This window comes from Hyla sarda, chromosome 9 (assembly GCF_029499605.1).
Source record: "Hyla sarda isolate aHylSar1 chromosome 9, aHylSar1.hap1, whole genome shotgun sequence".
Classification (NCBI taxonomy): domain Eukaryota; kingdom Metazoa; phylum Chordata; class Amphibia; order Anura; family Hylidae; genus Hyla; species Hyla sarda.
The window spans coordinates 164,758,273-164,784,863 of NC_079197.1; the positions used below are offsets into that span (position 1 = coordinate 164,758,273).

The 26,591-nt window shown below is 42.9% G+C and overlaps 1 protein-coding gene across 1 annotated transcript in view; it reads left to right on the plus strand.

The window, feature by feature from the left end:
• The window catches only part of LOC130291985 (serine-rich adhesin for platelets-like), a 42,211-nt gene extending 15,937 nt beyond the window's left edge, over positions 1-26,274 (plus strand). The window contains exons 3-11 of the mRNA XM_056541417.1: positions 44-112; positions 1,238-1,314; positions 2,917-3,048; positions 3,090-3,503; positions 16,033-16,218; positions 16,382-16,533; positions 19,514-19,566; positions 23,058-24,919; positions 25,018-26,274. Of these exons, the coding sequence (XP_056397392.1) occupies positions 44-112; positions 1,238-1,314; positions 2,917-3,048; positions 3,090-3,503; positions 16,033-16,218; positions 16,382-16,533; positions 19,514-19,566; positions 23,058-24,919; positions 25,018-26,274 (4,202 nt within the window). The remainder of the gene's footprint in view (positions 1-43; positions 113-1,237; positions 1,315-2,916; positions 3,049-3,089; positions 3,504-16,032; positions 16,219-16,381; positions 16,534-19,513; positions 19,567-23,057; positions 24,920-25,017) is intronic.
• The last annotated feature ends 317 nt before the right edge of the window (positions 26,275-26,591 follow it).

Here is a 26,591-nt window from a genome sequence, read left to right on the forward strand (position 1 = left end):
TTATTGTATCCTAAAACATAACGCATTACTTTTATTTCTACAGCCCAGAATGGAGGAACATCAACCCTGAGTACGGTCATCTCCACCCAAACAACCTCTGACCCATCTAAAAGTAAATACTGTACACTAGTAATAAATATAATTCTAGAAATAAACTATAATAAACCTTAACATGTTTAAAAGGGTTAACAAGTGGAAAAAGTCAATTTACTTTTGTTCCCTGGTTGCCTGCAAAAATAATAAACACCTTAATTCACCTCCCTCCATTCCCTCGTAGCTCCAGTATTCGGGTGCCCCGCCTCCAGCCGGTCTCTGCTTACAATCTGCTTTAACAGAGCCGCCCAGAGCTGTAGATGTGACTTTACATCATCGGTCCACCAATGACTGGTCGCAATAGTGTCCTGCCTCGGCTAGAGATTGGTGAGCGCTGCTGTTCCCCCAGCAGTAGGTGCTATGCTCTGCAGCTTGAGGAAAAACAGTGTCACAGGCCTTGGGTAGGGTGCCCCAATATCAGAGCTATGAGGGAGCGGAGTTAAAGGGGTTATCCAGAAAAAAACTTTTTTTTTTAACTGGCTCCAGAAAGTTAAACAGATTTGTAAATTACTTCTATTTAAAAAAATCTTAATCCTTTCAGTACTTATGCGCTGCTGAAGTTGAGTTGTTCTGTTCTGTCTAAGTGCTCTCTGATGACACCTGTCTCGGGAACTGTCCAGAGTAGAAGCAAATCCCCAAAGCAAACCTCTTCTACTCTTTGCAGTTCCCGTGACAAGCAGAGATGTCAGAGAGCACTGTTTCCAGACCGAAAAAGAACAACTCAACTTCAGCAGCTGATAATTATTGGAAGGATTAAGATTTTTTAATAGAAGTAATTTACAAATCTGGAATACTCAGTCATAGCCCCGCCCCTTGTGACGTCACACCCCACCCCTTCAATGCAAGTCTATGGGAGGCGGCGTGATGGCTGTCACGCCCCCTCCCATAGACTTGCATTGAGGGGGTGGGGCATGACATCATGATGGGCGGGGTTATGACATCACAAGCTCCCGGCTCCAGCATTTGGAACAGTTTGTTCCAAACGCTGAGCAGCGGTGTACCCCTTTAACTTGCAATGAGGGTTGAATATTTTTGATTGATTTCTTGTGTGAAAGTCAATTGTACTTGATCAGTTGATTCATATATAGACTGAAACTTGTCAATATTTGTCTTATGCCTACATTTATTTCCGTTCTCTTTGCAGTCTCATACTGGGGAATCATTCTTCTAGGACTGGTTGCTGTCTTGGGTGTTATCTTACTAGCAGGATTGCTGTGTGGAGTAAGTACATTTCTTTGGAAAGCCAGTCCATGTAGCACTTAGATGGTAGACATCCGCAACAAAAGGACTCTAGGCAGGACAAGTGGCCTACAAGTTGTAGCCATTCACGGTTTAGCAAAAACGTCCCTCACCGTTGTGTAAAGCAATTGATAATTATGATGCATAGATACAAATGAATGTAGCCCATTACATGTGATCTAGTACCCAGTTTCTAATTCTTGGGTATGTGTATCCTAGGGGGTACATGCTATGTCCCAAGTGGGTCCTGTACCTAGCTTAGGAACAATGAAAACACTTCAGTAGACAGTGGAGAGTATTTTAAAGGAATAGTGCAGTGAAATATAACTTATCAGCAATTGAAGAAAGGAATAGTCCAGCAGTACCTTTAAAATGTTGAATTTTATTCTTTCCTTTAAAATGAAGAGCACACTCCAAACACTATCACCATGCCGGCAGGCAACTCCCATGGACGCGTTTCGAACGTATGCGCGTTCTTGATCACCAACGCGATGATCAAGAACGCACATGCGTTCGAAACGCGTCCATGTGAGTTGCCTTCCGGCATGGTGATGGTGTTTGGAGTGTGCTCTTCATTTTAAAGGAAAGAATAAAATTCAACATTTTAAAGGTACTGCTGGACTATTCCTTTCTTCAATTGCTGACACGTATGAAGCCAGGCCAGGCTTGAAGTCGGTGCAGACTGTGGCGGAGGTGAGCTGAAAGAAAATTTTTTTTCTGTAAACATAACTTATCGCCTATCCAAAGGATAGGGGATAAGTTATAGATCGCAGCGGGTCTGACCTCTGGGACTCACCATGAACTGGGCCTCAGCAGTCTGCTGGAAGGGGTGTGCCAACCCCCACATAGAGCAGCAGCCGACACGCCCCCTCTATGTATCCCATAGAGATACATGGATTGGGCGTGTCGGCCTTGGCTTCCTGCAGGGGTTGAAACGGCCACTTCTGACTGTCGGGGACCCATTCAGGAGATCGCGGGGGATTCTAGCGGTTGGACACCCCGTGATCTCTAACTCTTCCCCTATCCTTTTGATAGGGGATAAGTTATTTTTCACTGCACTTCTCCTGTACTTCACTTTTTCGCATATTCGATATATTCACGGTTATTTTCGCTTTGCGTAAGCCCATGCGGATAACTATCTACTTATCTATCTATATTGTCTATCCATCAATCTATCTATCTATCTTAACTATCTATCTATCCATCTATCTATCTCATATCTATCTATCTGTCTCCTAATATTCTTGGTCTATACAGAAGTGTTTATGGGTCTATGACATTTTTCATTTTGAATATTACCATGTCATATTCGCGAATATCGTCACTATCTATCTACCAATCTAATATTTGCGAATATTCGCATTCCACTCTAAAACAGTAAATAGTATAGGAGCCTTCTTTAGACCACAAGCTGGAAGCAGAGAGAGAGGAGATCACTGTGATGTGTTCTGTGGGGGGGGAAAAATTATGAATATTTGTAATTGCAAATATATAGCACTCAACACTATCCTTTAATAGTACGGAGCCCATTTGTATCTTTATCTTACTTAATTGACTTCCGATGTTACTTCCTTATTCTTGCAGATATTGGCTTGTTTTCGTTCTACTGCCGCAGTTGCGATAACCAGCACTCCGAGATATTTCACTCATTATCGTTGGTTCAATTCTGCAAGACCATCCATACCAACAGACCTGGAAAGAGGAGTACGACTGAGGTACTATTAGAGAAGACCATCCATACCAACAGACCTGGAAAGAGGAGTACGACTGAGGTAATATTAGAGAAGACCATCCATACCAACAGACCTGGAAAGAGGAGTACGACTGAGGTACTATTAGAGAAGACCATCCATACCAAAAGAACTGGAAAGAGGAATACGACTGAGGTACTATTAGAGAAGACTATCCATACCAACAGACCTGGAAAGAGGAATATGACTGAGCTACTATTAGAGAAGACCATCCATACCAACAGACCTGGTAAGAGGAGTACGACTGAGGTACTATTAAAGAAGACCATCCATACCAACAGACCTGGAAAGAGGAATATGACTGAGGTACTATTAGGGAAGACCATCCATACCAACAGACCTGAAAAGAGGAATACGATTGAGGTACTATTAGAGAAGACCATCCATACCAACAGACCTGGAAAGAGGAATACGACTGAGGTACTATTAAAGAAGACCATCAGCTGTATGAGAGGACGCTCCCAAGACTACAGACAATTCCCTATTGGGCCCATAGAAATACACAACGACTGGTCCCAGTCAACTGTGTATATGGGGATGATGTAAAGTCTTTGTGATGTCTCCTCCTATATAAAGACTAAAGAATGTATGAAGAAAAAATATTTAAAGGCATATTTATCCTTAAAGGCAACAATACTAACCACTGAGTCCCCATGATAAACATGAGGAGCATCACTTGTATATTTGTGTATTTACTAAAAAGTTCTATTTATTGACAATATTTATATTATTGACTATTTATATGCACAAAAATAAAGCTGCTTCTATTATGTTGTTTTTTCCATCATCATCCTTAAGAATAAGATCTGGTGACCACATCAGAGATAAGAATGACACATTGGAGAGATTATGAGGCACCATTTTAGCAGTGGTCGACACAACCCCCCACCCCCACCGGAACAGAAGAACTTGTTACATGTTTGATATAATCTCTTTCTCAGTAAATTCGAGATGAAGCCAACTTGGTATGGGTTCTATGTTACCAGGGGCTACATAACAGATGCATTTATAAGTATTTTTCTAAATTTATACTAAATGACCAAAAAATATATGTATATAGATTGTCTGTATATGCTTGTAGGCAGGGCTCGAGTCCTGCAGGAATGCACAGGAACGGTGTTTCTTTGCTTTTTCCCTCCCTCCGTCTCCTCCCCTGGCCCGGACTGCTAGATGCTGGAGATGTAGGACCTGTGATGATGTCACCATCACATGTTGGGGGCGGAGCTTAGCTGTGTACTTAGCTGGTACTGGACCTGAGGATGGGGGGAGCCCCTCTGAAACGTGTAGTACAACCCTGTATGTCACTTTTTATGATTTCCAATAAAAAGTACTACTACTTTACACCCGACTCCTGTGTCATCACACCGGTGTAGCTCTACAGTGCCACAGTCGGATCTTTACTGGAAGGAAATAGAAACTCCTGCCTGGATTTCCACCTCCCACATCTGTATTCTCCTGCATTCTAAAAACTTTTGATATGTAAGGCAGACAGACAGTTTTTTATTGGCTGAGGTCTCAATGCTGAAACGGCTTACCAATCCCTAAGTATAGGTGGAGGCACGGAAGCACGGCACGGAAGCACACTTCTCTTCTGGACTTGACGCTCAAACCAATTGGTAGCAGGAGATAGATTCCATTATTGTCTAAGGAGCTTCTCTCCCGCAGAGTGTTGGAGCGAGTGCCCAGCCAGGGAGTGATATAGCATCTCTTGGCTATATTTAGGGATCGGTAGGGATCTCAGCATTGAGACCCTGACCGATAAAAAAAACCTTTTCAGTTTTAAAGCTTTTAGAAATGACTGTAACGTTTTCACTTGAGCAATCAATGTCAGGGAGCTGCTGCCAAGACAAAGTTTATCACAGAATGCATTCTATAAATACTCATGACAAGAATATAGCATTATCCTTACGCAAACAAACCACTTGTCACTTTGTATGTGGATACTGTAATTCTGGCACCAGCGTATAAGAAGGAAATAGCTTAATATAAGCAGGTGCAGGAGGAGGGCAGCCAAAGTAACTAAGGACATGGGTGCAGTATCACTGAAGATTATTGAGCTTGTAACGTAGTTTAAGAAAGATCAGAATGAGTATAGGGATCTATTTTATGATCTAGAAGGTATCTAGACTAACATAGACATGGATCCTTAAAGGGGTACTCTGCCCCTAGACATCTTATCCCCTATCCAAAGGATAGGGGATAAGATGTCTGATCATGGAGGTCCCGCCACTGAGAACCCCCACGATCTCTCCTGCAGCCCCCCTATCATCTGGTGCACCGAGCAAACCGCTCCGTTCCTGATGACTGGCGATGCAGGGGCCGGAGGATCGTGACATCACACCCCACCCCCTTAATGCAAGTCTATGGGAGGGGGTGTGACAATCACCACGCCCCCTCCCATTGACTTGAATTATGGGGGTGAGGCATGACATCACGAGAGGGTGGGGCCGTGATGCCCCCTCCCATAGACTTGCATTAAGGGGGTGGGGCGTGATATCGCAAGGGGGCAGGCCGTGACATCACGATCCTCTGGCCCCTGCATCGCCAGTGATCAGGCACAGAGCAAAGTTTGGTCCGTGCACCAGATGACAGAGGGTGCTGCCGGAGAGATCGCGGGGGTTCCCAGTAGCGGGACCCCCACGATCAGACATCTTATCCCCTATCCTTTGGATAGGGGATAATATGTCTAGTGGCGGAGTATCCCTTTAAGTAGGGTATTGCTGAGTCTATAACAGCCGTGTAACTGCTACATCCCCCAACCTACCAATACTTTTTCCCATCCGTAATGAAACCATTCTACAAGCTGTTATTATTGGAATGAATGGCCACATGAGCCTCTAAGTGTTATTAAAATAACACGACATATAAGATATCTGTATATAAACATATGAACATGTCAACAAGGTGCAAACGCTTGGAAAGTCTAGCAGGGCACCTACTAAGCAGCGGAGGTAAAGTCCCCAGGCACACCATGCTGACTCGGGGTGACACATTTGTCCATGACACTGCATGCCATACACTATAGCCTCCAGGGACCTAACCCAGTGGAGGCAACACTCTTTATGGAATAGTCTGAGTTAAATTTACGTAACCCCTATCAATGGGAAAAGTGTGGGGGGCCTAAACACTGGGATCCCCCCACAATCTCCTTTGTTTTAAACAGCACAGTCCTCAGTTCTCTTCTGCAGCTCCATAGACAATAAATGGAGTGGTGTCCTGCATACGCAAGTCGCCACTCCATTCAAAACAAAGTAGTCAGAGCCTCGTTTTGGAGATTGTTGGAGGTCCCATTTGTTAGTCCCCTCTCTGATCTGACACTTATCTCCTGGTCACAGGAATAAGTACTTAACTCAGAATATGTAAGAACTATTTAACTCAGAAAATTTCCAACTTTAGAAGACTCCTGCAAGATCTCCCTACTGTCAGATTGTCAGGACAGACTGTAGCATCTGAAGCCCCTTCTTTCCACCAACACTGTCCCAATTGTTAGGGTGGCCACCCCCTTAATGCAAGTCTATGGAGGGGGATGTCACGACCCCACCCCTTCGTGACATCATGCCCCACCCCTTAATGCAAGTCTATGGGAGAGGGCGTGGTGGCTGCCACGCCCCCTCCTGTAGACTTGCATTAAGGGGGTGGGGCATGATGTCACGATCCTCCGGTCCCTGCTTGTGGTCCTCGTGGGAAGAACAGAGCTCCACCTCTTCCTGTTCCTCCCTAGGCCTGTTAAGTGACCTATGTTATCCCCATATCCCACCTTTACTGGTCCCTCCCATTACGCCCAGACCCTGTCCTATGCCCTTATGGTAATCTACCCTCTTACTTTCACCTCCACACTTATCATACAAGGCCTGCACCACACTGTGCTGTACTCTGTGCCCTCCCTTTACTCTCTAAAAAAAAAATCAAAAGTTATATGGACTAGATTACCTCACCCCCTATTTTGCTACTTTGCCAATGATACTTTATAGGTTCTACTACCCTATTAGGCACCATAAATGTCCCATTAATACTGTAGGAGTATAGCGTTTTTTATTCTGTAGTGGCTTGGTTGTATATATATATATATATATATATATATATATATATATATCCTTATTATACCATAAGGGATACAGTAGGGTTAAACTTTGCACAGCCCACATAGAGCAGATACGCAAACAGGTAGACTGTCTATAACAGTGGTCTCCAAACTGTGGACCTCTAGATGTTACAAATGGCCAGTGACTTTCTGGACACAGAGTTGTAGTTTTGCAACAGCTGGAGGTCCACAGTTTGTAGAGCAGACCACTGCTCTTATGGGAAAGAAATTTTTAATAGGGTACTCCACTACTTTAAAATGTATCTCTTATTTGCACAATAGGGGATAAGTGGGATAAGTGTCTGACTGCATGGGGACGAGCTGCTGACCCCCCCCCCCCCCCCCCTTGATCTCCCTGTGCATGGAGCGGCATGTCAGCTCATACTCCATGCATTCTTTATAAGAGAGCCAGAGATACACGAGCAATGTACTTAGATATCTCTGGTGCTCTCATAGACAGTACATTGATAGATAGATAGATATGAGATAGATAGATATCAGGTAGATAGATAGATAGATAGATATGAGATAGATAGATAGATATGAGATAGATAGATATATGTCAAGTAGATAGATATGAGATAGATAGATGGATAGATATGAAACAGATAGATATGAGATAGATAGATATGATATAGATATATATCAGGTAGATAGATATGAGATAGATAGATAGATACACAGAAGGAAATGCGAAGACAGCACAACCGGAGTAGTCCCACAGTGAGTGGGTGCAAGCCAAGATCAACAGTCCCAGTTGCAGACTGTATAGTCAATATCCAGAATAGGTATTAGGCAGCACACCAGGTAGTATTCAAATCAAGTGCGGTTTAATGTCCCATATCAAGATACAACGTTTCGGCAGTATCACACTGCCTTTCTCAAGCATAACATCAGAGTGACAATATATCAGGTCAACAATCAAGTGTGCTTCAATTACAATCAATCCATAATTATAAAAAAAAATTATCAAAATTCATATAAAACATAGTGATAAAATAAATACCAATCATATATAGTGTTAAAAATGATGTGCAGATAGTCATTAAAATACAAATGATAAACATCAGTGCATGTATATACTATATAAACCCATATTTAGTTAATTGCAGTGCAGGTGTAATAATTAAAAACATTATTGAGGGGGCGGGCTGTCGTGACTCACCATAGTCAAATTTCATCTTCAGTATAGAGTATATGCATTGATCACTGCCGCCATAGCGGCTTCCGGACGCCAAAATCACGTGACCCCTGCGCTCTCATGGCACAGGTGTCACATGATTGACGTGTCTCCGTCATTTAGTCATATGACGCATGTGCATTCCGGACCGGCGCATGCGCAAGCACAGCGTGAGTCCCAGCACTGTATCTGGGATAGACGCGTGCGCAATAACAGCACGGGTCCCGGGCGGACATCTTAAGTAAGGGAGTGGGGTTGGCAAAAATACTCCTGTAGATATATATGGATGTGTAAGTAAGTGAATACAGTAGGTGTGGAGCAAAAAAGGAATAAGAAATGAAAAGAGTAATATACTTAATAGAAGTAAGTGTATAATGAGTGAATGGGTAAGTGTATGAAATACAAGAAAATAATATAAAAAAATATAAAAAATATATAGTAGAATAAAATAAAGAGTAAAAATAAATATAGAACTGTGTTGGATGGCAAAATTTATTTGCCATGCCGTGTGAAAAGAACATAAAATTAAAATGGAAATTAAATAAAAATAAATAAATAAATGTAAATAAATAATAAATTATGTGATATATTTATGTCCATGCGTGCCCCACAAAATGTGTAGCGCACACATGTGCATAGCTATATCCACGAAATTTCCAAAGAATGTGAAATTGTGAAAAATATGTATTGTGTCAAATGTGTACCACCCTGTGTGGTGTACATATATGTGTATTATGCAATTGCTACACTACATAACAATAAATCATTCCGAATAGAGCTAATGTGTGGACCAGCACATACTTATGTACTGGGACACACATAACTCAATATAAAACCCCAACAAATGTCTGAATCTCAGTAAAGGGCAATAGTGTTTATTACATTAAAAAAAAGTATATTAATACAGTAGTGATTCAAATATCATAAAGCAAATATTAATATAGCCCGGAGAGTCATCACAGTGGTTCTCAAAAAGTTAAAATCGATCTAAAAGGCAAGAGAAACAAAAATTACTGATACGAATAATATACATTTAGTAATTTTAGACATTTATAACTGATATCCACTATCCGAGGTGACAATCATGTGTTGTAGATGGCTGGGGTAACAGTAAAGTCAATATTAAGACCCAATGGTCGCAGGGAGCCTAACTCGTAAATCTAATAAAGTTCTCGCCTTTTGAGGCGATTTTCCCTCTCGCCGCCTTTTTTTGGTACTGGGAACATGATCGATTAATGTGTATCTTAAATCGGATTCCGTGTGACCCGCCTCAATGAATGTTTCGACACCGGTAGGTCCATATGTCCTTTACGTATGGAGTACCAGTGTTGATTGAGGCGGGTCTGGAAATCCAATGTCGTCTCTCCAACATATAATAGTCTGCAAGGACAGGTCAAAACATATATTACATAGCTCGATTTACATGTTAGATAGAATTTTAGTTTGTACTCTTTCTTAGTTCTCGGGTGGCAGAAAACCGGCCCCTTATCCATGCGAGGACAATATATACATGTCCTGCATGGAAAGGACCCCTTTTGTGCCACTGTAAGATATTTCTTTCGGTCACCCTTATTACCAGACACATCCGCTTTAACCAACTTGTCGTGCAAGTTGGGAGATCTGCGGCATGACATCAAGGGGGGAATTTGGAATTCGGGGATATTGGTGTAACATTTTTGCACAATAGACCAGTGTTTTCTGATAATTCTAGCAATGTTGTTTGAAGCTGTATTGTAAGTAGAAATAAAACTGATACGAGGTGGTTTAGCAACTTTTTCTGTAGAGGAAATCAGGGTATCACGTTTGAGAGCAAGCGCTTTTTGTTTTTATAATGCACTTTCTTTTAATAATGCTGATGGATAACCTCTTTTAGAGAAGTTAGATGACATCTTACTGAGAGCCGGTTTTATCCTCTCCTCCAGTCCGACGACCCGATGTACTCTAGTCATCTGGCTGCAGGGGAGGGACCGGATCATGGGGCGGGGATGATGACTGTCGTACCTTAGAACTGAGTTTGAATCCGTTGGCTTGTTGTATAGATCTGTGACCAACCTTCCGCCATCGACCACGACCAGTGTATACAAAAAATTTATAGATGTGGTGGAAAAAGATAACGTAAATTTAATGTGCTCATGAATACTGTTAAGAAAAGTGGAGAAATCAAGTAATTGTTGTTACGCCGAGCGCTCCGGGTCCCCGTTCCTCCCCGGAGCGCTCGCCTCATCCTCGTTACTGCAGCGCCCCGGTCAGATCCACTGACCGGGTGCGCTGCGGTACCGCCTCCAGCCGGGATGCGATTCGCGATGCGGGTGGCGCCCGCTCGCGATGCGCACCCCGGCTCCCGTACCTGACTCGCTCTCCGTCGGTCCTGTCCCGGCGCGCGCGGCCCCGCTCCCTAGGGCGTGCGTGCGCCAGGTCTCTGTGATTTAAAGGGCCACTGCGCCGCTGATTGGCGCAGTGGTTCTAATTAGTGTGTTCACCTGTGCACTCCATATATATACCTCACTTCCCCTGCACTCCCTCGCCGGATCTTGTTGCCCTTGTGCCTAGTGAAAGCGTTCCCTTGTTTGTTCCTAGCCCGTGTTCCAGACCTCCTGCCGTTGCCCCTGACTACGATCCTTGCTGCCTGCCCTGACCTTCTGCTACGTCCGACCTTGCTTTTGCCTTTTCCCTTGTACCATGCCTATCTCAGCAGTCAGAGAGGTTGAGCCGTTGCCGGTGGATACGACCTGGTTGCTACCGCCGCTGCAAGACCATCTTGCTTTGCGGCGGGCTCTGGTGAAAACCAGTAGCGACTTAGAAACGGTCCACCGACACGGTCCTCGCCAAACCCTCTCTGACACAGAGGATCCACCTCCAGCCTGCCGATCCGTGACAGTAGATCCGGCCATGGATTCCGCTGAGGTGCCGCTGTCAAGTTTTGCCGACATTTCCACGGTGATCGCCCAGCAAGCCCTAAAGATCACCCAACGAAATCACCAGCTGGCTTACTTGACCCCCGTGACACTGCAACTTCAGTCACAGATACAGCAGCTTCAGTCACAATTTCAGTCACAGCTACAGCTGCAACAACCATCTCCTCCGCCGGCTCCTGCAACTCCTCCGCAGCAACCGGCCGCTCCTAACCCCTGCTTGTCCCTGCCGGACAAATTTGATGGGGACTCTAGACTCTGCCGTGGTCTCCTTTCTGGAAAGGCCTTGTCTTGGGCCACACCGCTCTGGGACCGCAATGATCCTGCCACAGCCACAGTCCAGTCCTTCTTCGCTGAGGTCCGTGGTGTCTTCGAGGAGCCTGCCCGAGCTTCTTCTGCCGAGACTGCCCTGCTGAACCTGGCCCAGGGTGTTTCTTCCGTTGGCGAGTACGCCATTCAGTTCCGTGCTCTTGCTTCCGAGTTGTCCTGGAATAGTGAGGTCCTGTGCGCGACCTTTAAAAAAGGCCTATCCAGCAACATTAAAGATGTTCTGGCCGCACGAGAAACTCCTGCTAACCTACATGAACTCATTCATCTTGCCACTCGCATTGACATGCGTTCTTCCGGATGGCGTCTGGAGCTCCGCCTGGATATGGACTTTGTTCGCACGAGGCGTTTTTTCCCCCCGGTTCCTCTCTCCTCTGGTCCTCTGCAATCCGTTCCTGTGCCTCCCGCCGTGGAGGCTATGCAAGTTGACCGGTCTCGCTTGACACCTCAAGAGAGGACACGACGCCGCATGGAGAATCTTTGCCTGTACTATGCCGGTACCGAACATTTCCTGAAGGATTGTCCTATCCGTCCTCCCCGCCTGGAAAGACGTACCCTGACTCCGCACAAAGGTGACACAGTTCTTGATGTCAACTCTGCTTCTCCACGCCTTACTGTGCCTGTGCGGATATCTGCCTCTACCTTCTCCTTCTCTACTATGGCCTTCTTGGATTCCGGATCTGCAGGAAATTTTTTTTTGGCCTCTCTTATCAACAGGTTCAACGTCCCTGTGACCAGTCTCGCCAGACCCCTCTACATCAATTGTGTTAACAATGAAAGATTGGACTGTGCCGTGCGTTACCGCACGGAACCCCTCCTAATGTGCCTCGGACCTCATCACGGAAAAATTTAGTTTTTGGTCCTCAGGTTCTCAGGCTCTAAGAAGAGGGGGAGACCCAAGGGGGGGGGTACTGTTACGCCGAGCGCTCCTGGTCCCCGCTCCTCCCCGGAGCGCTCGCTACACTCTCGCTACTGCAGCACCCAGGTCAGATCCACTGACCGGGTGCGCTGCGGTACCGCCTCCAGCCGGGATGCGATTCGCGATGCGGGTGGCGCCCGCTCGCGATGCGCACCCCGGCTCCCGTACCTGACTCGCTCTCCGTCGGTCCTGTCCCGGCGCGCGCGGCCCCGCTCCCTAGGGCGCGCGCGCGCCGGGTCTCTGCGATTTAAAGGGCCACTGCGCCGCTGATTGGCGCAGTGGTTCTAATTAGTGTGTTCACCTGTGCACTCCATATATATACCTCACTTCCCCTGCACTCCCTCGCCGGATCTTGTTGCCCTTGTGCCTAGTGAAAGCGTTCCCTTGTTTGTTCCTAGCCCGTGTTCCAGACCTCCTGCCGTTGCCCCTGACTACGATCCTTGCTGCCTGCCCTGACCTTCTGCTACGTCCGACCTTGCTTTTGCCTTATCCCTTGTACCATGCCTATGTCAGCAGTCAGAGAGGTTGAGCCGTTGCCGGTGGATACGACCTGGTTGCTACCGCCGCTGCAAGACCATCTCGCTTTGCGGCGGGCTCTGGTGAAAACCAGTAGCGACTTAGAAACGGTCCACCGACACGGTCCTCGCCAAACCCTCTCTGACACAGAGGATCCACCTCCAGCCTGCCGATCCGTGACAATTGTGAATCTGTACCTGTCCAGAAGAGGAAGATGTCATCGATGTAGCGCCACCACCCCAGCACATGGCTGAAGTGGTGGCACCCCTCCAGAGCCGCCATGAACACGTTAGCATACGTAGGTGCCACATTCGTTCCCATGGCGGTCCCGGTCAACTGTAAATAAAATTTGTCATTGAAAGAAAAGTAATTACAGGTAAGTATGATGTTAAGTAATGAAAGTATTAGGTCATATTTCTCTGGCGAAAGGTCGGGCACAATCGCTCTCTGCACTGCCTCCATTCCAGCATCATGTGGAATGGAGGTATACAGAGAGGTCACATCAAGTGTAGCCAAAATTACATTTTCAGGTATAGTGACAGTGTTGATCTTCTGCAGAAAATCGTCAGTGTCACGGATGAAGGAGCAAGAGTGTTCTGCATATGGCCTTAATATTTGATCCAGGAAGATTGATATATTGCTTGTTATAGAACCCCTCCCGGAAACGATTGGACGTCCGGGAGGGTCTATCAAAGACTTGTGAATTTTTGGCAATATGTACAGGAAAGGAGTAGTAGGATGCAATACAGTAAGATAGTCAAGTAATGGTTTATCAATCAAACCTGATTCAAAAGCATTGGTTAAGCAACCAGCAATCTTCCTGGCAATGTCATGTTTCGGATCCTGTCTCAGTTCAAGGTACGTACAGCCGTCATTTAGTTGTTGATTTACTTCCTGAAGGTATTTTGAACAGTCCATGACCACAACTGACTCACCTTTGTCGGCGGGTTTTAAGATTAAGTTGTGGTCACGGACAAGTTGGTTAAGTGCCGCTGCCTGCTTTTAACTCAAATTAGAACCATAGGGTCTACTATAGTTTTCTTAGACCTGTTCCAAGTCATTTTTGACAAGCTTTTACAGAAAGTATCAATTACACCAGACTCGACCTGGGGGTTAAAGCTACCGTGGATCCCAAGATTGAAATCCACAGCCCTGAAACCAGAGCAGGAGAAAATCCCCATAGCAAAAATATGCAGCTCTGGACAGTTCCTAAAATGGACAGCAGAGGTCAGCAGTGACCACTGTGGTCGTGACATCAGAGAAATCCCCCCAAAAAAGCATTTCCTCTGTAGTACACAGCCCATAAAATGTATTGGAAGGATTAAGATTTTTTAATAGAAGTAATTTACAAATCAGTTTAACTTTCTGGCACCAGTTGATTTAAAAAAAAAGTTTTCCACCGGAGTACCCGTTTAAATCCATCGGGGGACCAGGATGTTTGTTGATGCTGCGGCAGCTCAAGGAGGCCTAGGGTCTTCAAAGTAAATTAAAGCCATGGAATTAGAATGGAAGCACCATGAGAAGAGTCCCGTTATCACTTGTAGGCTCAAATCCATGTTCTCTGTAATGGAGGATCACATATACCAATGGGGGTCCCCCCCTTAAATGGCATAATAGAAAAGAAGGGCTTCAATGGAAGATCAGGCTCACACGGCGCTGACCTACCAGGACACGGTAGGGAGGATACAAATGGACTTTAATAACCAAGATGCAATGCGTTTCGCTGTGCATGTGCAGCGAAACGCGTTGCATCTTGGTTATTAAAGTCCATTTGTATCCTCCCTACCGTGTCCTGGTTGGTCAGTGCCATGTGAACTGGATCATTCCATTGAAGCCATTCTTTTCTATTCTACCTGTTGTAATTTACCGGAGGGCTTCAGATGACTCTTTTCTTATCTCACACTGGGTATTTTACATTACTACTCTATGGAGCACTTGTTTTTCTACTCCCCCTTAAGTGGACATGGTCATCTCAAAGTTGTCTATATGCACGGTCATCCCTGTTTCTCTTTTAAGGATCAGAGGAGAGCAGAGGGCCTCTGCCTTGCCTTCATTGACTATTGCAACATCAGTCAGGAAAAAGTTGCAGCAGACCTACTCGAATATTGATTTTGGAGTCCATAGGGACAAGATTCTTGGCTCCTTCAAGTCTATTTCTCTAGTATATCTCTGTGATGCTGCTACTCAGCAGCTTAAGTTTGTGCCTAAGCTTATGACCCTATCTTCTGCGGGACTTAGACCCATATGGCTCGAACCATGAGTGGCTGATAATTAATACCTCCAAATACAGTTTTTGCAGCCTCCCACTTGAGCCGGTCAGCCTTTTTGGGACTGAGTTGGAAAAGATCATGGAGGGTCATGCTACCAAAAAAGACAAGTCCCTCCATCAGTCCTTTCTAGGCAGAGGAAGACAGTCCAGAAGAGGAAGTTCCTCCTACTCCCAGTCCAGACCTCAGTAAGGTGCTGGCAATCAGCATAGGGGTTCCATTCGACGCCATCCCTCTAAGACGAAATCCTAGGACCTCTGACTCTTGGAGTCGCAGGTCCGTATCCCCTCCCATGTCCTCTGTAGGTCTCCTCAGTGCAGAGTTCCCATTCTTTCAAGTTGGAGGAACATTGTCCTTCTTCCAAGCTTTTATGAAGGATCTTTCTCAATGTAGTAACATACGGATACTCCGTGTCTCTTCTGTCATCTCCGCCAGACAAGTTTATTGTCACAGGCTCCTCTGACTTGCGTGAGGAAAGAATTTCTGGAGACCTTGGTCCAGGAAAAGCTTTCCATAGAAGCATTGGTAGGAGTTCCTCTTGCACAATGGGGGTTCAAGATATACTCTGGTCTTTCTGTTACAAAAATCCACAATACTGTAGATTAGAGGATGATTATCAACCTGTGCTACCTATATCGCTGTATAAGGAAAAAACTTTTTGTATGAAGACCAATCAATCTGTTATAATTATCACAAAGCCAGGAGATTTTATGGTAACATTAGACTTAAAGGATGCCTATCTTACAGGAGATGTTTGAGGATCGATGTACACCTCCAAGGGACTCTGGAGCACCTTCAATTTGCAGCTCTTCCCTTTGGTTTATCTTCTGCCCCTCACACTTTTACCAAGGTGTTGGTGGCCATGGTGAGAGCTATAAGACTCCAAAGCCTCAAATTGTCCCAGATCTGGATGACTGGTTCATAAAGACATCTGTAGATCCCACCCTCCTCCAACATCTTCATCTGGCTTGCTCCTGTCTCCAAAGTTTAGGCTGGTCAATAAACTGGCAGAAATCAAGCATCCAACTCTCAACATCCAAAAAGTTTCTAGGGTTCATTCTGCATTTGACTCAGATGACATTGTATCTGTCTTCAGAGGCAGAGTGATAGAAAAGTCAAGTATGTTTGCTTTCTGTATTGGGAAGACAATCTAATGGCATTGGATGCACTGTCCATACCATGGAGGTTCAGGCTGGCCTACATATTCCCTCCAATTACCTTAATACTGAGAGCATTGCTGAAAATCAGGCAAGGCCAGACCTCAGTGATCGCTGTCATTCCAGTCTGGCCAAAAATGTTGTGGTTCACCCAACTCATTCAGATGAGTTTCAGAAAAATTGGCTATGCCCGTCTTTGCACAGATTCAACTTGACAGCCTGGAGGCTGACCAGTCCCTCTGGTTGAAATTTGGTTCAGTGGCATGCAAGAAAAGGTTTTAGATCCTCCTCTCCCATCATTCCTTCAGTTCTAACAGGATGGCCTGAATCCTGGCCTTAGCATCTCTACCATGAATGTCCCATTGTTCCTTTTTTCAAAACTCTGCCTCAAAGGTACATCAAGACTGAAGCCTACCATGCTACTTCCAATTCCTCAATGGGATTTGTCCTTTGTGCTTAGGGGTTCAACCTCTCCCCCCCTTTGAGCTGTTGGAAAAATTTGACTTAAAATCTCTATCTTTAAAGTTAATATGTCTTCAGTTTCACCAACACGAACCTGTCGTACAAACAGGCAATGCAGGTGACACTCATGACAACCATACATACCTGATCTCGCTCAATGCTCCGGTTCTCCCACTATCTTTCGCTCTACCTTCCTTTCCAGGGTTGATTTGGAGCATGGGTGGAGCTTCGTGATGTCACCGCTCTTGCTTCCCTGCTGGGTCCAGCTACTAGCAAACAGCAGTGGTTACTTCACGAAGTTCCGCCCATGCTCCAAGTCGGAACGTTCCGCTGCTGAAGAAAAAAACGAGGAAGGTTTTGAAACGCGTCCAGCAATTCAGACATTGCGATATTGAGCCTGTTATTAAAGAACACTCTCCTGAGAGAATAAGCAATCATTCGCCAGATCCAAGGCATTCATCACAGTGAACCATCTCCCGAGCGCGCGAACTTTGCACGAGGAACGCCGCCGGGTTATTCACTCTGCTTATCGCATATAATAACTACCAGTGAGAAGCCAATTGGACCATCTGCAATAAGGACTTGAGGTCTATAGACCACCATCATTTCAAGTTGGTCAGACCAAGGGACTCCGCTTGACAGCGCTGCAGTCCCCCAAACGGTGCCCACCACCGAGTGCTGCGATTTTAGGAGTTGGCCGAGACTCCAGCAGCACGATCCCTGATAGAGGCAAGGCACCGGCCATAAGACGCTTAACAGCCGGCCCCCAGGACTATACTGAAGGGAGATCCGTGACATTTCGGAGTGGTGAGCATTATATGTAATATATTGCCAACTGGCTTCTTTGATGTATGTCATACGCAGAAATGCTTAAAGAGTGATTTTGAATGACTGTCCACTGTTCACAAAGTGCCACATTGTATCACTGTGTCGGTGAAATTAGTTGCCAAGATTTGGACGGATACAGCACTACCGCATCAATTGATTACTTGTAGCGGTTACATTTTATTTTTTCTATATTGAAGATCTCCGGAAACAAGAGTTTTTGAATGAACATTTATACTGTGCTGTTCCTCAAGATCAGGAGATCTTTATATTGATATTACAGGCTCAAATTGCATATCAATTTTATAGTTGTTATTAGTTTTTATATTGGGATTATTATATTTTATCGTTATTTAATTAATTAGGGAGGTACAAGGGCCCTGTACATCCCTATTTGGTTCTTTTTTACATTTTATATTAATAAATACTTATCAATTAAACCAGATATCTTTGACCCTTGAGCCCCATTTATTATTTTTAATATACAAATCTGTTTAACTTTCTGGCACCAGTTGATTTAAATTCTTTCATATATGAGTTATAGAAGTCAATGTTGTTTTGCTGAGCAACCATCCTTCCACTATTTGTACAAGCTCATTTTACACCACAAAACTCTTATTTTAGAGACAACGTACACACCCCATCTCATGTCGTATTCTCAGCATACCTGGTAAATCTGCCTCAGTGCAGCACGTCACTTTTCTGCTTTATTCACGTATTATTTGGTATGAATTGCATATCTGCACAATGTGTCACCGGATCAGACTGGGTGCATATCTTAACCACTTGAAGTAAGGTATAAATATTTTTCTTGAATAGAACAATTGATAAAAGTGTCATAGGGTGTCACCTCTCTACCTATCAGCAATGACACACATGGGCTGTCACCTCGTCAGCATAAAACCCCCAGCACAGAACCTTCAGGAGATACTAGTATTTGGCTGAGACTGACGGACAATAATACCAGACATCATGAAGACTTCACCGCTTCACCTTCTTGTGTTTCTTCTTGCGTTTTTTGACAGTACAGGTAAGAAAAATATGGATGACTAAAAAAAAAAACAATAAAAAACTTACTCATTGTTAACTCATAATAAATCATGGGGATGGGGTGGGGGACCCTTTTAATCTGGGCATATAAATTGTTTTATCTATTGTATCATAGTAAAACAAATATGAAACGTCTGGGTGAATCTAATGATAATACTGTAATAATAATAATAATAATGTTATAATTATAGTGGAGACTAACACAGTACAGTGGAGAGGGAGTCATTATACAGTCACAGTATAATGAATACTCTGCACAGTCATTCTGCTCACTTTATATATATATAGCTCCTAGACATGGTTATTTTGCTATATTCTGATTTTATCTTTGTTATATGTATATACTACATAAGAGAGTTTTTCAACAGTGGTGGTAGATACTGTGTGTTTTTGTTATATTACTACTACTACTACTACTACTACTACTACTACTACTAATAATAATAATAATAATAAATATTACTGTTATTGTTAATTATTATTTTGCTGTCTTCTAGTTTTAAATCTTTGTAACTATGTGAATATTAAGGAGCTTTACAACAGCTTTGGCAGATGTAGTGTATTTATATTTATTGGTATCATTTAATTACTAGATGTAGTGGTGGGACTGATTTGCTTCTATTAATCAGCATTAATTATTAGTTATAATACTAATAATAATAGAAGTAACAGTAGTTATAGAGATAAAAGTAGTAGAAGTACTGCTAGTAGTAGTCACAGTAATGGAAAAATAGTAGTTGTAGTAGACATAGCAGTAATAATGACAGTAGTAGTAGTAGTAGTAATAGTACTATATGTAGTAGAAGCAATAGTAGTAAAACAGTAGTGTTAATAGTAGTATAAATGGTAGTATAGTAGTATAAGTCATAGCAGACGTATTAATCTTAGTAGCAGTAGCAATAGGGGAAATAAAAGTAGAATAAGTAGTAATAAAATGTAGTAATAAAAATAGTATTAGTAGAAATACTAGTGGTAAAAGTAGTAGTAGAAGTAGTAGCAATAGTAACAGTAGTAGTAATAGAAGTTCTAGTAGAAGTAGTATTAGTGATGGTATTAGAAGTAGTAGTAGTAGTAATAGCAGTAATCATAAAGTAGTAGTAATTGTAGTAGAAGTTGTAGTCATAATAGTAGTAATAGTAGTAATAATAATTGTAGCAGTAGTAGTAGTATAAGTAGTTGTGACAGTAGTAATAGTAACAGTATTAGTAGTAGTAATGGTGTGATGTGAACAATGCCAACTTTTGTGCAGCCCTGCAGAACACATTCACAGAATTTGTTTAGAATGTACTTTATAAGCAACAAGAAGCATATATTTTAATGAGTTATAATTAATGTTATTAGCTGTAGTAGTAATAAAAACAGTACTGCTAGAAGTAGTAGTGTCAGTAGAAGTAGTACTATTAGAAGTGGCAGTAGTAGCAGAACTTGTAGTAGTAGTATTAATAATAATGGTTGCAGTAGATGTAGTAGTATTATCTGTTGAAGATGTAGTAGAAATAGAAGCAGCAATAGTAGTAGTACTAGTAGTAGGAGAAGTAGTTATATTACTAGAAGCAGTGACAGTAGTAGTAATAGAGTTAAAAAGTATTAGCAGTAGTAGAAGTCCTAGTAATATTAGGAGAAGTATTAGTTTTAGTAGTAGCAGTAGTTGAAGAATAAGTGGTATTAATAAGAGTAGTAATTGAAGCATAGTAACAAAAGTAGTAGATGTAGAAGTATTAGTAATAGTAGTAGTGTTAATAGCAGCAGTAGAAGTAGTAGTCATAGTAGTAGAAATAGTAGTAGTAGTAGCAATAGTAGAAGTCATAGTCATAGTAAAATAAGTAGTCACATTATTAGTAGTAAAATAGTAGCAATATTAGTAATAAAAGTAGTAGAAGAAGTGATAGTAGTAATGGCAATATTAGAAGTAGTAGTAATAATAGTACTAAAATAGTGGAGGCAGGAGTAGTAATAGTAATAGTAACACTAAAAGTAGTAGATAAGTGTTTGTGTAATTTTCAAATTCCCCGGGCTACGAGTACTGACACTTGCCTTTGTTTGTCTTCCAGGTGCCCAAACATCTATTACAACAGGTAAAGTAGATAGATACGGCTTAATCTTCTTCCTTCCATCAGTCACATCATTACAATAAATTAGGTGGTCTGCCCTCTGGGACCCCCATCAGGGATAACAATGAGGATCTCCAAATCCCTATTCTCCGCAGGATTAGCATGTGCTGCCCTGTCGATAAGTATGAATAGGAATGACAGAAATAGTCAGGCTGATCCCTATACTTCATTAGGCTCTATGGAGATATTAGATAATTTTTCTCTCTACTGAGAACGGAGACCCCCCATTCTAAATAATTGTGGGGGGTCTCAAAGGTTAGACACCTGCATACATCTTATGACCTGTTTGAATAACAGGTTATGAAAGTATATCTTGTGTTGAAATGTATAGGTACAGATGAGGTCGGCACTCACTGAGGGCGTGGTGCCTGAAGATACAGTATAATATCAAGAAAAATGTCCCTGAAGGTTCCAGGGAAAAGTTATCAATAACAACCTTTAAGAGGTTGCCCCTAGTGGGGAAAACCCTTACTAAGAACCCATCATAAAACTTAATTATTTTATTATAATTGCTTAAAAAAATCTTATCCCCCCCAAAAAAAGTTTCAAAATTATCAGTGGCAATTTCAGTGTTACGTTAAGGGAAATATATTCTGCTTTCCTCTCTGTAGGTCATTATGCAGACTGGGTCATTGCCCCTTGTCTGTGCGTGGAATGCATACTACGCGCGATCGCTCCGAGTACTACAATCCTACTTATATAATTATGCCACCCTTATGGCACTGTATTAAAACAGAGCACTGCTAGCCTCCCCGACGTTTTGCTGAACGAATCAGCTTTGTCAAGGGCTAGCCTATCAGCTTTGTCAAGGGCATTAGCCTCATAGCCCTTGACAAAGCTGATTCGTTCAGCGAAACGTCAGGGAGGCTAGCAGTGTTACATTTTAATATAGCATAACGGTGGCATAATTATATGAGTCGGGTTGCAGTACTGGGAGCGATCGTGCGTAGTATACATTTCAGGCACAGACAAGGTGCAATGACCCAGTCTGCGTAGTGACCCACAGAGAGGAAAACTAAATATATTTCCCTCAACTTACCACTGAAATAGTCACTGATAATTTTTAAACTTTTGTTGGGGGGTATGATTTTATAAAAAAAATTATAATAAAATAATTAAGTTTTATGGGGGGGGGGGGGTTCTTAGTAAGGGTTTTCCCCGCTAGGGGGCAACCCCTTAAAGGTTGTTATTGAAGATACAGTAATCCACAGGTAAGTAGAAAATTCTCGGCACTCACTGTTGCTTGAACAAACGTTTCTTCTCTGTTTATTCAACACATCGAGGAAAATCACGTACAATAGCATGCAGAGCGCGTTTCGGCAAAAGCCGTTAAACGGCTTTTGCCGCAACGCGTTCTGCATACTATCGTAAGTGTTTTTCCTCGATGTGTGAATAAATACGGAAGAAACGTTTGTGCATTCAACAGTGAGTGTCGAGAATTTTTTACTTACCTATCTTGAGTTCATAAAACAAAACTTGTCAGGCTATTACTAATTGTCTTCTCAAGGGGTTGTACCTTTCTCCTTTGTCCTTTGAGATTTAAGCTCGGGATAGCTGACAGGCTGTCTTCATTTTTCTGTCATCTGTTCATTGTACAGAACTTGTTGTTCTTTTTTCTGTTACATTTGGACAGACATCACGGCCACACCTGCTCTACTGTGCCAATTGTATTGTAGTCTCTCCCATTCCTGGGGCTTCAGTCCCCAACAAAAAGGCTGAGCCATTACAAGCCGAATTATAGACAGGGTGAAGTCTACTTTAAAATACAGAAAAATAGTTTCATGACTTCTATTACATTATTGTCATATGTGATGTCCTAACTTCAATGCTTCAATATGCTACAATATATATATATATATATATATATATATATATATATATGTATATATATATATATATGTCTAGTCCTGCCTTTCCTTAAATTTAGTTAGGGGCAATTCAACACATGTTTATGACAAACTATCCGAATACTCAAAAGGCTTCATATACATAATGATCACTGGGTGTCCGCACAGAAAAACACAGTATATACATCTCCCGACAGGGTCATCAACTCATGTTGTAGTGAAAATCTGGTAATCTTACACCATATATCTTTGAATCTATTGTGTTTAGTTAAGAAGGACAAATAAATTTTTTCCCTAATTACTGTTGCTTTTTCTATCAGGCAGCACTAATCCTACAACAACTAGTGCCTCTAGTTCTACAACTAGTACAACACCCACTTTAGCTACTTCTTCAGCAAGTTCAACCACGTCAAGTACTGTTTCAACTGCTTCAACAACATCAACCACTGGGGTAACGACATCCACTTCAGCCACTTCTTTAGGAAGTACAACCTCCCCAACAAGTACTAGTTCCACTGCTTCAACCACATCCACCACTGGTGTAACAACATCTACTTCAGCTACTACTTTGACAAGTACATCCACACCAACAAGTACTGATTCAACAACAACAACCATAACCACTCAACCTTCAACCACCACATCAACCACTGGTGTAACAACATCCACTTCAGCTACCACTTCGACAAGTACATCCACACCAACAAGTACTGATTCAACAACAACAACCATAACCACTCAACCTTCAACCACAACAGCAACCACTGGTGTAACAACATCCACTTCAGCTACCACTTCGACAAGCACACCCACACCAACAAGTACTGCTTCAACAACAACCACAACAACTCCACCCTCAACCACATTAACCACTGGTGTAACCACACCCACTTCAGCTACCTCTTTGACAAGTACACCCACACCAACAAGTACTGATTCAACAACAACAACCATTACCACTCAATCTTCAACCACCACATCAACCACTGGTGTAACGACACCCACTTCAGCTACCTCTTTGACTAGCACACCCTCACCAACAAGTACCGTTTTAACAACAACCATTACTACTCAACCTTTAACCACTACATCAACCACTGTTGTAACAACGCCCACTTCAACTACTTCTTCAATAAGTACAACTTTATCAACAAGTACTAGCTCAACTGCTTCAACAACCATTACAACTCCACCTTCAACCACCACATCAACCACTGGTGTAAAAACATCGACTTCAGCTACCTCTTCGACAAGCACACCAACAATTACTGTTTCAACAACTATTAATACCACTCAACCTTCAACCACTTCATCAACCACTGGTGTAACAACGCCCACATCAGCTACTACAGTAAGTACACCCTCCCCAACAAGTACTGGTTCAACTGCTTCAACAACATCAATATCAACTTCAACTAGTACTTTAGCAAGTACATCCACACCAACAAGTACTGGTACGACTGCTTTAACAACACCCATTAATACTCAGCCTTTAATCACAACATCAACCACTGGTGTGACACCGTCCACTTTAGCTGCTTCTTCAGGAAGTGCAACCTCATCAACAAGTACTGTTTCATCTGCTTCAGCTACATCAACCTCTGTGGTAATATCATCCACTCCAGCTACCTCTTCAGCAAGTACAGCACAAACAAGTACTGGTTCAACTGCTTTAACAACAACCATTACAACTCCATCTTCAACCACTGGTGTCACAACACCTACTTCAGCTACTTCTGCAGGAAGTACAATTTCACCAAGTACTGGTTCAACAACAACCCCTACTATTCAATCTATAAACTCAACATCAACCATAGGTGTAACAACACCCACTTCAGCTGGTTCTTCAGCAAGTACTACACCAATTACTGGTTCAACTGTTTCAACAACAACCACTACTATACAACCTTCCAACTCAACATCAACCACTGTGGTGACAACACCAACTTCAGCTAGTTCTCCAGTAAGTACAACACCAAGTACTGGATCAACTACTTCAACAACAGCCACTGCTATTCAACCTTCAAACTCAACATCAACCACAGGTGTAACAACAACCACTTTAGATAGTTCTTCAGCAAGTACAACACCAAGTACGGGTTCAACAACAACCACTACTATTCAACCTTCAAACTCAACATCAACTACTGTTGTGACAACACCCACTTCAGCTGGTTCTTCAGCAAGTACAACACCAAGTACGGGCTCAACAACAACCACTTCTATTCAACCTTCAAACTCAACATCAACTACTGTTGCGACAACACCCACTTTAGCTAGTTCTTCAGCAAGTACAACACCAAGTACGGGTACAACAACAACCACTTCTATTCAACCTTCAAACTCAACATCAACTACTGTTGCGACAACGCCCACTTCAGCTGGTTCTTCACCAAGTACAACACCAAGTACGGGTACAACAACAACCACTTCTATTCAACCTTCAAACTCAACATCAACTACTGTTGCGACAACGCCCACTTCAGCTGGTTCTTCACCAAGTACAACACCAAGTACGGGTTCAACAACAACCACTACTTTTCAACCTTCAAACTCAACATCAACTACTGTTGCGACAACACCCACTTCAGCTGGTTCTTCACCAAGTATAACACCAAGTACGGGTTCAACAACAACCACTTCTATTCAACCTTCAAACTCAACATCAACTACTGTTGCGACAACACCCACTTCAGCTGGTTCTTTAGCAAGTACAACACCAAGTACTGGTTCAACAACAACCACTACTATTCAACCTTCAAACTCAACATCAACTACTGTTGCGACAACACCCACTTCAGCTGGTTCTTCAGCAAGTACAACACCAAGTACTGGTTCAACCACTACTATTCAACCTTCAAACTCAACATCAACTACTGTTGCAACAACGCCCACTTCAGCTGGTTCTTCACCAAGTACAACACCAAGTACGGGTACAACAACAACCACTTCTATTCAACCTTCAAACTCAACATCAACTACTGTTGCGACAACGCCCACTTCAGCTGGTTCTTCACCAAGTACAACACCAAGTACGGGTTCAACAACAACCACTACTATTCAACCTTCAAACTCAACATCAACTACTGTTGCGACAACACCCACTTCAGCTGGTTCTTCACCAAGTATAACACCAAATACGGGTTCAACAACAACCACTTCTATTCAACCTTCAAACTCAACATCAACTACTGTTGCGACAACACCCACTTCAGCTGGTTCTTTAGCAAGTACAACACCAAGTACTGGTTCAACAACAACCACTACTATTCAACCTTCAAACTCAACATCAACTACTGTTGCGACAACACCCACTTCAGCTGGTTCTTCAGCAAGTACAACACCAAGTACTGGTTCAACCACTACTATTCAACCTTCAAACTCAACATCAACTACTGTTGCGACAACACTCACTTCAGCTGGTTCTTCAGCAAGTACAACACCAAGTACTGGTTCGACTGCTTCAACAACAACAACCACTACTATTCAACCTCCAAACTCAACATCGACCACTGTGGTGACACCAACTTCAGCTAGTTCTTCCTTAAGTACAACCACACCCAGTGGTTTTATAGCTACTGGTTCTAATCCAGGATCCAACACAGGCACAAGCTTTTCCACAACAGTCACAAGTAAGTTATCAAAGGATTTTATTAGATGTTGCAAAAAAACATTAATAAAATTTTTGGCTCCGTCCTCAGCATCCAATATATAAGGTAAAAAATTAAAATTGGCCCCCTCCCTTCTTACCTAAACTGGTGATTTGAAAGTGCAGGCATTGCTTACATATATCTCCAACTATGCTGCCCCCTTCTGCTATGGAAGGCTGCCAAATACAGCATATTTTCTGATTC